Source organism: Nelusetta ayraudi, unplaced genomic scaffold, assembly GCF_046127955.1.
Source record: "Nelusetta ayraudi isolate G7.1 ecotype Tasmania unplaced genomic scaffold, CSIRO-AGI_Nayr_v1 ptg000002l, whole genome shotgun sequence".
Classification (NCBI taxonomy): domain Eukaryota; kingdom Metazoa; phylum Chordata; class Actinopteri; order Tetraodontiformes; family Monacanthidae; genus Nelusetta; species Nelusetta ayraudi.
In genome coordinates, this window is record NW_027466052.1 from 6,242,733 (window position 1) to 6,255,453 (window position 12,721).

General features: G+C 45.4%; 1 protein-coding gene across 1 annotated transcript; it reads right to left on the minus strand.

Moving 5' to 3' along the window:
- Nucleotides 1–5,644: 5,644 nt before the first annotated feature.
- LOC142884369 (putative gonadotropin-releasing hormone II receptor) lies at nt 5,645–11,385 on the minus strand. The gene is made up of 3 exons (XM_076019911.1): nt 10,521–11,385; nt 7,557–7,761; nt 5,645–7,094 (listed from the first exon to the last, which is right to left on the minus strand). The coding sequence occupies exons 1-3, from the start codon at nt 11,049–11,051 to the stop codon at nt 6,556–6,558; spliced, it is 1,275 nt and encodes a 424-aa protein (XP_075876026.1). The 5' UTR covers nt 11,052–11,385; the 3' UTR covers nt 5,645–6,555.
- Between the last annotated feature and the right edge of the window lie 1,336 nt (nt 11,386–12,721).

Consider the following 12,721-nt stretch of genomic DNA (forward strand, 5'->3'; position numbering starts at 1 on the left):
CCTGTGTGTGTGTGTGTGGGGGGGGGGGGGGGGGGGGCTTATCATCATCCAGAGGCATAAAGAAAGATCTATGTCATCTGGCTAATGTGGCTGCGATTTGAGCACCTTTCTATACATTTTTTTTATTATTATTATTGTTTTGTTTTGTTTGGAATAAAGATGACTACTCAATGAATGAAAACATCAGAAGAGACCACAAAACATTCAGTTTTATGTCTACCAATACCATTGAAGGACATGAAATGATCACACAATTGTTGATCAGTGCCATATTTTGCCGCTTTAAAAGTAAAGTGTGTAAAATCCTGCCATCTAGCGGTCAGATTTTTAGAACGCAAGGCTCACTCGCCCAACTTCTTCGTTGGTTTCTCTGAGGACGCAAGCGTGCGCTCTAAATACGAAAGTGTCAGGCAGGCTAGATTGTCCACGCCGGCTTCCTTAGAAATATAGCAGTGCAAGATGGCACCTAACTGGGAGCAAGAACCGTTCTATGCGTAGGCGTCAAGTTATTTTACTAAAATTACCTCAGTGCCTGTCTAAATTCGACTCAGTCTGGATGACCACAGAGGACGCGGTACAACTCCATCCATTTCAATGATTTATTTAGTGAACAGGTTGATCACTTTAAAATAAACAGAACAACCAAAAACAATCACTGCAATACTTGTGAAGATACGGGCTGACAGTGTGCCTCCTGGGCATTGCTGCCTGACACATCTCCAATGGTGCCTTTGTGCTGGTGTGCCCCTCTATACCGTTATGTGGGCCTGAACGGGTCATCAGCTGGTGACCACCAATCATGGATGTTTCGCTCCTTTCACCCCAGTACATCTCATGGTGGCGGAGTGATGGCAGGGGTCTCTTCAGCACCAAACCATTGGATGAGGTTTCGAGGACAAGATAGGGTGTCAGGGTGTCGGTGGATCTGATCAGGGAGCTGTGCCACTCTGTCCATCTTGTCTACCACTGAGGTGGGGACTTCACTAAACTTCAGCCCAAACTTCAGCCTTGAATAAATCTGAGAATTCGGACTAGGGTTTTTATCATGTGTTTTTGTGCCCCCCCCCCCCAATGGTCACTGGACATAATATATTGAATTTTTTTTTAAAGCCCATGGATCTTTCCACTTTGGAAAAAGATCACAGTGCAAACAGGTCACACAGGTATAAAATTAAAATTTACATTTGGAAACGATGAAAAACATATATTTCAAACATGTGTAACAATAGAAAATGACGTGTCCGTGTAGATGAAGCTGTAGGAATAAATTCATTGACAACATTAGTTATATTGTACTTAAACAATGTCTGGGTTCAAAGTGCCATAATTAACCAAATAGCCTCAACAGTTAGTTTCATCTGATTTCATTGACAAGTTTTAAATGTTAATGATGATGATAATAAATAATAATGATGCGACATCCTTTTTGAATGTTTTTTTTTTTTTTTTTTTTTACTTCAGTTGGATATTATGACGTACATTTTTTAAGCCTGCAGTATGAAGAAACCTGTTTCACTGTACATGTCTCGTCACTAGATGGCAACAGTGCACAAAAAATGTCACAAAGCCCTCGCGCCAAGGAAACCCTAAAATGTGCTGTTTATGTCATTGTTATTACCACTGATTTGGAATCAGCGTATCTCTTCAGTCGACATGGATCCCGTGTGAGCAGTTGTTTGGGGATGCAGCTTAATTTCCTCTCTGAAACGTTCAGGTGGGTTTCATCTCTTCAAGTCATATTACGGCCAGGAGAGGGGCCGAAGGTCACAGGTTTAAACCGCAGACATCGGGGAAGGAAATTAGAAAGCCATCCCTTCATCCCTCTGTCCTCTACTACTGCTTTATGCAAGATGTACAGCGTCTTCAGAGGGACAGCTGAGCAAACTCGTCATGCAAGACAACAGCTCTGGAAACATATAGGCGATTAGAGGAAGAGCTCGAATTTTAGAGGTTTGTCTCTGGTATGACGCAATTTTGCTGTAAGGTCTGCTAATCAACACCGACATTCTTTATACATTCAGCTCACACACATCTGAACTGGGAGGCAATTTCTTTTCTGAGCAGGACAGCAGCTGCAGCCTCATAGATAGAGGCCTTATTCTGGCTTTAAAATGTTAAGGTCGCACATCCTTTTGTCCAGATCTCTGGTTTAAACATAATTTTTTTTCTCTGACCTTTAGTGGACTGACCGCAATCTGAATGTCAGCATCAAGACCACCATCTGAGACCAATGACCAGTGAGTCGCCTGCAAGAGACGAAGAAATCTTTGATAAAAAAAAAAAAAAAACGACGTTGAATTGCTGTCTGCATCAATGTGTAGATGTAGAAAAACTGCATGAGGCTGATTAAGATCAATTGCCTGATCAACGGGGAGTAGACTGAGGGATCAAAAAAAAACAAAACTGAATTCCATTAAAAATACAGCTGCGAGATTTCAAGGGATGACACTTGGAAGCTTGATAACTTTTATTCAGTGCCTCATTTATTCAGGTTTCACTTTAAATGTCCTTCACGAACCGCACGTCTTATATCGAGTTTGAGGAAAAACCTCTGCGGCTGCAACAGGTGGCACTTTCATGTACTTTCAAGTGGAATCGGTGAATGACAATATGATCCTCTCTGATGCACGGAGGGGCCTGAAATCCATCTAATCGCCTTTGAGCGCTGTGTTTCTTACTCTGGGTTTGTTATTTGTGGGAGATCCTGCAGCGGCTGCTCCTCACTGGAAGGAAAAAGACTCGAGTGTCCCGTCTCATAAGTGATGGGAAAGAGTGAGAGGCAGCCGCACCCAGTTTGGTCCACACAGGAGACCTGACTTTGTCTTCTCTGAAAGAAAATACGAAAGCAGCGATCCAATTACTTCCTGTATGACCTGACACATTCAGTAGCAGACCTCAGGAGGTGCACATCCTCACAGGACATTAATATTCTGGAAGCACCATACGATTGAAACACCCAACAACTACCTTGTTTCAAAAGAGGAAATGACATTTTGCCTTTTAAATTTTTTTTTTTTTTTCTCATTTATCCTTTGAGGACGTGGAAGGCTCAGACTCCAATGAGCAGCATGCAGGTATTTCTTGCCCAGAAGCTGTCAGTAGCACAACTGACTCACTCCATAACGTCACTGCAACCAAAACAGTGTTTTACCAGATTTCATTTTTAAACTGGTAAAAAAAAAAAATCCTATAAAGATCATGTGTGGCCTCTCACAGAGTGCAAGGAGGTTCTGTAAAGGTCATTGTGAATTTACTAAATTGCCGCTTTGTCGTGACAAAAGCGGTTAGCAGTGATTGTCGCTTCTTTCCATCCGCCTGAAACGATGAAGAGTCTCGTAACGTGGCCCTGATGACTCCGAGCAATCAGAGCACTTTATCTAGACTGGTGTTTACAGGGGAAAACTGCATCGTCTGGATGGTAATTAAGTTAAACTGCAGCAACAACAGCGAGCCGCCGACGAGATGAGCGCACCATTGGACACAAGCGATGGTTTCAATCAATGTGTCTCCCAAAAAAAGACTTTCTTTCTTTGAGTTGCAGTGTTTTCACTCTTGCTGCGTCTGAGGGACTTTTTTTTTTCTGCTACTGCATGCTACCAACCTGGACCCCTACACCCCTAAACTACCTAAAGTGTCACCACTAATTGCTTCAGCAATGGATTTGAGGACCTGGTCGTGTCTCCATCAATACCGGCCCTCACCCAGCGCCTTGGGGCAGCCTCTCAGGATGTATTCCAGTGTCCCTGCTTTGGAGCACAGGGGGAATGCAGGTTTTTCTATCTTGCCCAGTGTGAACAGGTTGGATGGGCTTGGGAGGACATCATAGGCACCCTGGATCAGGAACTTGATCCTCTGGGGGTTCCACTGCCAGATATTCTTCCAGGTGACACTCCGCTCCATCGCCTGCTCCCACTTCATCCAGGCACCCTGCCGCCGCATGGCCATTGCTCTGCTGGTTCGCTCTTCCTCGACTGAAGCTCGCACCTCCTCCTGCACCAACCTCTGCCTCCTGCTGGCCAAGTCGTCTTGGGTCCTTGTTAAGCTCCCAAGTCCAGCTCTGCCTTGCCCCGCTGCACCCAGAATGGCCTTGTGCTTCAGTCAAGTTTCTGTTTTCTGGACTGTATCAGCTGCCCTCCCCTTTCTCCCTGTCCTTACAGCAATCCCTGCCACAGACACGTTGACATCTCTGAACAGACATGAATAGACAAAAACAGTTGGTCTCCATCCAAGGAGCCTTGCAGTAGTTGGTTCAGTCATGAAGTTGTGTTGAAATTCAGAAGAGTCCTGCTGTGTGACAAAGCTTTGAACAAACTTACTTCCAAAAGTTTAAATTTAAGATTCCTGGACCATTGCATGGACTCGCTCTGTGAAATTCACCCAGAGAGATTCATCACATTAAAATGCTAACGTGTGCAGCCAAGCTAGAAAACAGGGGAGGAAACCTGGTGCACCTCAATCCGATATCACAAGCAAGTGTGCAAGAAGAGACAGAACCAAACTGGCATTTGTGTGTGTGTGTGTGTGTGTGTGTGTGTGTGTGTGTGTGTGTGTGTGTGTGTGTGTGTGTGTGTGGTAGGGTCAGCCAGAGCTTTAGCGGTGGAGCTCAAGAGAAAAGTGTCCGCGCACGTTGCTCCAGCTGCAGCCATGAAAAGAGACCATCTGTCCTCCAGCGGTTGGTGTTGCTCATGCCGTGTTTGCTCGCAGTAGCAGGGATTTATTCTCCAAACAGCTGCTCCGCGCTCAGCTCCGTCTACAACCGAGAACAAGCGGTCCAGCCGTGACAAACATTGCGGGGAGACGTGCGCGAGTGCGCGAGTGCAGCTCTTTATCTGCAGCGTTCAGGATAAAAAAAAGAAAAGGAAAAAAAAAGATCATCAAACACGCACTGTCTATCCAGCACCGGCTCCTATTAGATCAGTGCTCTATAATTGGCAGCGTGGATACTGACGGCCACGTGAGCCAAAATGTTCAGACACGGATGGCTTTATCAACCTCCAGCACATGTGATGGCGGGCAGCTCCTTTAACGTTTCCTCTACAAACGCAGAGAAGAGACTCGCAGGAAGGTTTTTGCAGGAGGTTTCTTTTTTTTATTATTATTATTATTAGTAGTAACCATGCTACAAATACAAATGTGTATCATATTTAACCTTTCATTTAGAATTAAAAGTGTACAAACCAGCCAAAAGTTCCATCTCCATCAAAGAGACAATGGCTCTGCTCAAAGTCTTTTCTTCTTACACTTTGTTCTGGTGCTATTCCAGAAAACAATAACTCGTGAAGAAATAAGATCATTTAAAAACAATAACAACAACAACAACAACACCAAAATGAGGAAGCTTTTTCACATGACACACAGTTTATTTTAGCCAACGGAGCGCTCACAGAAGAAGGTAAGATCACCATCTGCTTGAGTGGAGGTCTGCTTCACTGTTCCGGTGGAGATGAGCATATGCCAGATACACGCCAGGTCAAGTGGTCTATGTTCGTCTCTCATCACTGCGCCTACCAATCAGCTCACCAAACCATAGGAATGTCAACATCCTTTTACTCCGGCAAGCTGACCTCGATTCATGCGCTGTTAATTTCTTCATTTTGACGCGGCAGCGTTCGATCTGTACATGGCTTCATGCTTCACGCTGTCAGAGTAAAAGCCTTTCAGGTTAGACTTCTGTAAGGATTTGTTAGCTGTGACATGATAGAGTAGTAATTGGTAAGTAATTAATACTCCAGAAAAGAATGTTTCTGTCTGGGTCGATTTGCTCCAAATGGACCTTCACGTTTTTCATTATTCTGATCACGCGGGCCGTGGCGTCCAGCTCACATTCCAGTATGATTGGGCATATTATTGCTGTCCTACCGGCATGATGGGGTAATAAGTGCTTCTTCATTTTCTCCTCAGGGCGAGGCGCCCCTTATTTCATGGCAGCTACTTTTCAGAAATCCAAGAGCTTAGTTTCACATGTCATTGGGGAAAAGTTTCCCTGGGCATATATTATTAGTAATACCCCAAAGCTGATGGCTCACACTGATGGTGGTCACATACAAAACGATCTGTTCAGAATGATTTTCTAAAAGCTGGTTTGTCAGAGCGCGAAGCTTCCTCCGCCTGCCGAGGCCAATCAGGAGTGAAAGCCTTTCTTCTTGTCCTCTGCACTTCATTTAAAGAGCAAATGTTCTGATGAAACCCATTGCAAAGCACTCATTTTTTTTTATCTTTATTTCAACCCCGAAGCTGTTTCCACACTCTACCTTATATAAACACGTCTTTGAATTGTGAGACACACTCACGCAACGCCCGAAGCAAAGCAAACAGCTCTGGACGTGTTCACTGCGTTAAGAAACGACGTTATGTAACCTGTAAAGTAAGACGGATGGGCGGCCTCCAGCTCTGAACACACTTGTGCACATCTATCTGACGGGCATTTTCTCCCCTCGCTTTTTTTTTTTTTTTTTTTTTCTTCTTCTTCCGTCACACATCTACGCATGCATCTGGTGCACGCGGCAGCAGATGCCCCTGAAGAAGCTGAAGCGGACTCGGCGCTCTGCCCCACTTTCACGTCGCGCTCTCCGAGGGGAAAGCGAGGCAACTTCGTCCTCCCGAGTCCTGACAGAACACGGTGGGACACCTGCTGTCGGAGGACTTTGCCTCAAACGTCCCACAGGTCGAGACCTTCACGCCACGGTCCGTCCCTCTCACGCACGCTCCGAGAGCGGAGGCGCATTTCAGAGAGCCGCTCGCCGCCGCCGCCACCGCCGCCGCCGCCGCCGCCTTGCTCCCCTCGTCCGAGGTCACGCCGGCCCTGCGGTAGCAGCAGCGCATGCCCCGGCGGAAGCGTATGGTGAACAGGCCGTAGATGATGGGGTCGAGGCAGGCGTTGACCAGCCCGAAAATGAAGAGGATGTGCGTCAGGGAGTGGGAGACTTTGCCCTCCAGGTCGTCGGGGAAGAACCAGTACCACAGGCCCAGCAGGTAGTACGGCGTCCAGCACACCACGAAGCACATCACGATCACCAGGCTCATCTTCAGAGTCCTCATCCTGGCCTTGGGGATGTTGTTCTTTGAGCAGCGGAGGTCCGGCTCGTCTGAGGATGCTGCGGAAGGAAAAAGGAGGAGGCTTGAGTGCGTCCCTGGCAAAGTGGAAAGCAGAAGGAACGCCATGGCTGCGTTTCCACTAACCCCTAGAATTGCGCAAAACCTAAATATCGCAATAAAAAAAAATGGTAATGGAAACACCTACATTTCGAAAAAACTTCCCAAATACGGCTAAAAGGTTTTGACGCTCTCATGAGGTGGTTTTTCAGACGTGTAGATATCGAGGTATATCGCAAAAGTGTCATGGAAACATTTTTTTTTTTCGCATTTACGCGTCACTGGACAAACGTAAACAAACATAATTCTCGTAAATCTCGTGCGATGATATTTTATTAGAATCACACCACTCAATGGACACATCTGTAAATCGCAATTCTACTTTGTCTAAATTTTTAGAAATCTCACTTTTATTTTGCGAAAAACTGTAATGGAAACGCAGCTAATGTGATCTTGATTCTTACAGCTCTTCTTCGCCATGAGCCGGGATATCTGGACGAAGATCCTGGTGTAGCAGGTGATCATAATGATGAGCGGCAGCAGGAAGAGGCAGCAGAAGGTGAACATGTTGTAGGCCGTCTCTTGCCAGTGGGTGACAAAGCTCCCCCTGGTGGTGCACTGGGTAAAGTTTGCCGGGAAGGTGATGGTGACGTTGTGGAAAATGAACATCTGTCAAAACAAAACAAAAACATGCATGTTTGGCCGCATGTTAGTAAATGTGCAGGAGAAGAGGATCGGCTGCGATAAGATCTGGCATTTTCTTCTGACTGCGACCGCACAAAACGGGATTAATCCGATCTGGCTTTGAATTGAAAGGCCTCAAAAGGCCAGCGTCAGATAGAAATTAATGATGTTCCCCACTCGTGGAGGTCAGGGTGATAAACAGCCAGAGACAGCTAAACTGGATGGCCAGTCATGAAGCCATGGCTTTAATTGGGGATCTTGTGACATAACCATAATCCAACATAAAATTAGATAGCATCCTAGCACACCAGGGGAAACAGTGTCTGAAGAAAATGATTTCACATGAACATTTATTAAAGAGCCTGTATAAAATGTATTGAGAGTGAAGCCACGTTTTTGAAAAAGAAAAGAATTGGAATTTGATTGGGGGGTGGGGGGGAATTGGGCAAACAGATTTGTTGGTTGTTGGTTGGTGCTGCACGGTAACTGATGTTAGCACAAGCAGCTACAGTTTTGCTCGCTCGGCTAGCTCAAATAAGATGCTGCATTTTTCTTCTACAAGAAAACAAGAAACGCAGTCACAAATCATTAAGGTCATTTAACGACAAATGAAATGTTTATTATGCTGCATTTTGATTAAACTCATCTGTTGCATAACTCCTCCGTAAAAAAAAAAAAAAAAAAAAAAAAAAACCTGGTGCACTGCACTCATGGCTGCCGTTGTGCATCACTGGGAACAATAAAGTGTCTACATTCCTGGGATTAAGGAATCCCATTCGAATGTGAACCCAATGACAGAACTAATCCCCACCACCCAGACCTTATAGCACGCTTACATCATGCTATGCGCTTTTCACATCACAAGCCTTCATATGCAACAGAAAAACACACTTCATACAAAAGAAAAAAGACAAGATAATGTGGGAGTTTGCTTCAAACAATCATAAAGAGCAGATCTGAGTCTCTTCTGGCCCGTGCATTTCTTTCCCCCCCTGGATAAATACCTCAGCCAGAGCAGAATAACTATGCTAATGCGTCCTATCGTGTGTTGCCAGATGCAAAGGTGTTTACGCTCGTCGCAGAACCACCATATGGATGGTTGAGAAGGGTTCAGTAACACAGGGCGATGATACAGGTGTATAATACACGGCGAGCCACAATGGGGAGATTAACACCAGTCGCCACTTCCCGCTGCAGTTTAGTTTGCTTTTGTAACGTGGTTGGTTCTATAGACAAAACTGTGGTTTTATTGTGTGCTTTAAGTGGAGTCCTTGGCTCCTTTTAACAGATGTGGCACAAATTCTACTTAGCTATTTAAAATTCCTCACCTCGCCACATCATTTTCTGGCGTTGTCGACAGGATCTTGTGCCTGAGCAGAGTTGCAAACAGATCTTCTAATTAAATTGTTTTTTTTTCCTCTTGCAATTCAATTATATGTTTTTCTTTGATTTTTAATTCATTTATTTTGAAAAATGATGATGCCACCTGTTTTCCCAGGGGCACCATGGGTGCCAAAGTTTGGGGACTGAGGATTGGTGCACAGAGTGAGGCCAGAGAAGGGAGGGCAAAGACAAGAAACTCTCTGAAAGGTCCTCTGCCGCACAGAAACCCCGCAACCGCTCAGTGCAGTGGGGGCGGACATGCGGAAATGCCCCAAGTTTATTGTTTTCCTGCAACCATCACCCCTGCAGGCGTCGATGAGAAACCACTGTGGCAGTCAACCGGACTTCACATAGGGGGATGTGACGGGGTTGGTTTTAAATCTGTGGTTTTATTGTGTGCTTTTAACCAAGGTGGCGTTGTCGATTTTGGAAATTTTGCCTAGCTATTATTTTAAATTCCTCGCCACACTTTGTTTGCATTGCATTGCCTTGCAAGACACTGCAGACTGACGATCATTTCGCAACCAATTTACAAGTAGGTAATGGATTTTTGAAATAATAAAAAAAAATATATATAAACTTAAATAATAATAATTATTATTATTATTGTTATGCGTGTATATTATATTTTTTATAATATAAATGCATCTATTTGCATATATATGCACATATATGTACACGTATTTATATTCATACAGAGTCAGCCTGATGTCAGGCAGGAAAAGTACCCACTCAATACCCACTTGCTCCTGCAATCAGGGTTGCGGATCCATAAATATTTCAATACCAAATTTATTCAGACATCATGAGATTAGGAGATTAGGAGATTACAACCAGTGTTACCTCAACACCTGTTGGTTCTATTCACGAGGGTAACGCCATCTGTTGGGAAAACATCGCACAACAGTACACAGCGCTATGGTAATGTAATCAAACTTGGAAAGAGGTTTCTATATAAACAGAAGTGAATGAATCGAAATATTGATGCAAGCTTTTCTTTTCCTGATGTGTGTTGTAGACATTATTTTGGGCTGACTCTGTATACGTATTTCCCAACACCCAAGTCTGACTACATTTGATTTGATTTGATTTATTTGATTGATTGATTTATTTCGAACATGAAAAGTAATAAGAAAATAAAAGGGATAGAAACCCCAAAACATATGAAAGAAAACTTAAAGAAAAACATATATATATATAAAATTAAAAAAAAATAGAATAAGTCATCAAACATCAGTGAAATATACATCAAAATAATATTGGTCATGCTCGATTCCACTTTACATGCTCAGAGGTTTCTGCCTTTGAGAAGAACCAACATCCCCTGGCAGGTCTGAGCGAACCGCGACGGCTTCTCTCACCTGAGGGACGGACAGCAGGACACTCATGGCCCAGGCCACCGTCAGCATCAGCCTGTTCCTCCTGCGGGCCGTGCTGATGGCCAGGGGGTGGAGGATGGCCGACTGCCGGTCCAGGCTGATCACCACGGTGACGAAGGCGCAGGAGTACATGGCCTGCAGCTTGAGGAACATGAGGACCCTGCAGGCCAGGTCGCCTGCCAGCCACTGCACCGTGATGTTCCAGGCGGCGTCCACGGGCATCACCACCAGGGTGACCAGCAGGTCGGCCGCCGTCAGGTTCACCATCAGCACGCGCACATGGGACTTTCGCCTCTGGCCGCGGGCGGCCCACAGCACGGCCAGGTTGCAGCAGGCGGAGACGCCGCACAGGATGAAGGTGATGACCACTCTGGCTTTGGCGGCGGCGCTGAAGGTGGGCAGCCGCGGCGCCCCGTCCGCGCACGTCCAGTCGCAGCTGCCGTTGAGCTCGGCTCCCGAGCCCTGCTGGCACCCGGCCAGGGCGGGCGGGGGGCAGCAGGCGGAGACGTTCATCGCCGGGCTCCTCCCCCTCCCCCCACCTCCCCCTCACGGTGGAGTCGGATCGCGAGGTGGCAGGGCAGGCGCCTCTGTCGCGCTCAGCGGTGTGGAAGATTCCACTTTGACTGGCGAGCGAGTCGTCGCCGAGCTCCCCCGAGCCCTGCAGGACATGCATGAGAGGGAAACAATTAAGCTCTGGCGGGAAAAAATCCTGGCGAAAGGTGTCGCTGCAGAAACACACACGGCTGGACGTTTTTCACGCACACTCTGTTTCATCACTTCAGCAAATGATACAAGGCTTTTTTTTCTGGTCAACAGAAATGAAAGATTCAAGATGTTTGATTTAGACCAGAGGGGGGGATGTTTGACTGGTGGGCAACAATGGCTTCTAAAATTTGAGAGGGGGTTCCGGTGCAGGAGCAGATGGATTGAGTGTTTTGGTGACCCATCTCATAGGAGGAAAAAATATATCATGGGATATGGGATTGAAAATGAACAAAAGCATGACAATAAAATATCTCTTTGACGTCCTCCTTGTTGAAGTGACTCTTTAAACACTGAAAATTATTATTATTTTTTTTTTTCAGTTACTGCTATTTGAAAGTAATTTAGAGTTACGTAATTCTTCAGGATACCATCATCGTCATCATCATCATCATCATCATCATCATCATCATCATCATCATCATCATCACCATCATCATCTCTGTGGCAGAAAACATTAACAAGGTTTATTAATACAGTCTGTACAGTAAGTTTGGTGGGCCAGATTGAAAAGCTTAACGGGTTGCATATTGTCTCTCTGTAATGTACACACGATAAGAAGTGTAAAGTATAATTATATATATATATATATATATATATATATATATATATATATATATATATATATATATATATATATATATATATATATATATATATATCAAATTATAATGTTAGAGAGGCACAAAAGTAAATAGAAAATTAGCTTTAGATTTCCTCCGTGACAATTGCGTGAGCAACTGTTGGAAACGGACGGTATCAATACAGACGGGAGGCGACTTGCTGGAGGTAAGAGCGAACTCACCTCAGTGTCCCGTGTGCTCCCGGGTCAGACGCGGTGACCGAACCCGGTGTGACCTCCTCGTGTGTGACCTGCTCCGATGGAGCCGGTGGCCTTCCCGCGCGCCTTCATCACCCCCGCTGGACTCCCACGAGTGAGGAGCGCGCGGCGCGGCGCGCGGGTTCCCGACAGACTGAGTGGGCGTGGCTTTCGCGAGAGAAGAGCTGCCCAATCAGGCTTGGATTGGGCTCACGTTGTTTTATTATTTTATATTTTTCCTTTAAAATCCCTCCTGTTAATGCACTGATGTGTGTGTGTGTGTGTGTGTGTGTGTGTGTGTGTGTGTGTGTGTGTGTGTGTGTGTGTTATTGGAGGCAAGAAAATATGTTTAAGAAATTCGCAGAGGAATCCTCATCGACATTCATCCGCTCTTATCAGGACCTGCACACTGCCTTCTGGCACATAGGTGTCAAACTCTGGCCTGCGGGCCAAATTTGGCCACCGAGGCAATGACTAGAGCTGGCCCTCGGTATTATACAGCGCATATACCGCTTGTACTACTCCCAAAATGCTCTGCTGGTATTCTGGCAGACAATTTACTGTTACAGACAATACGTAACGTTTTCTTTGTGCGCTTTTT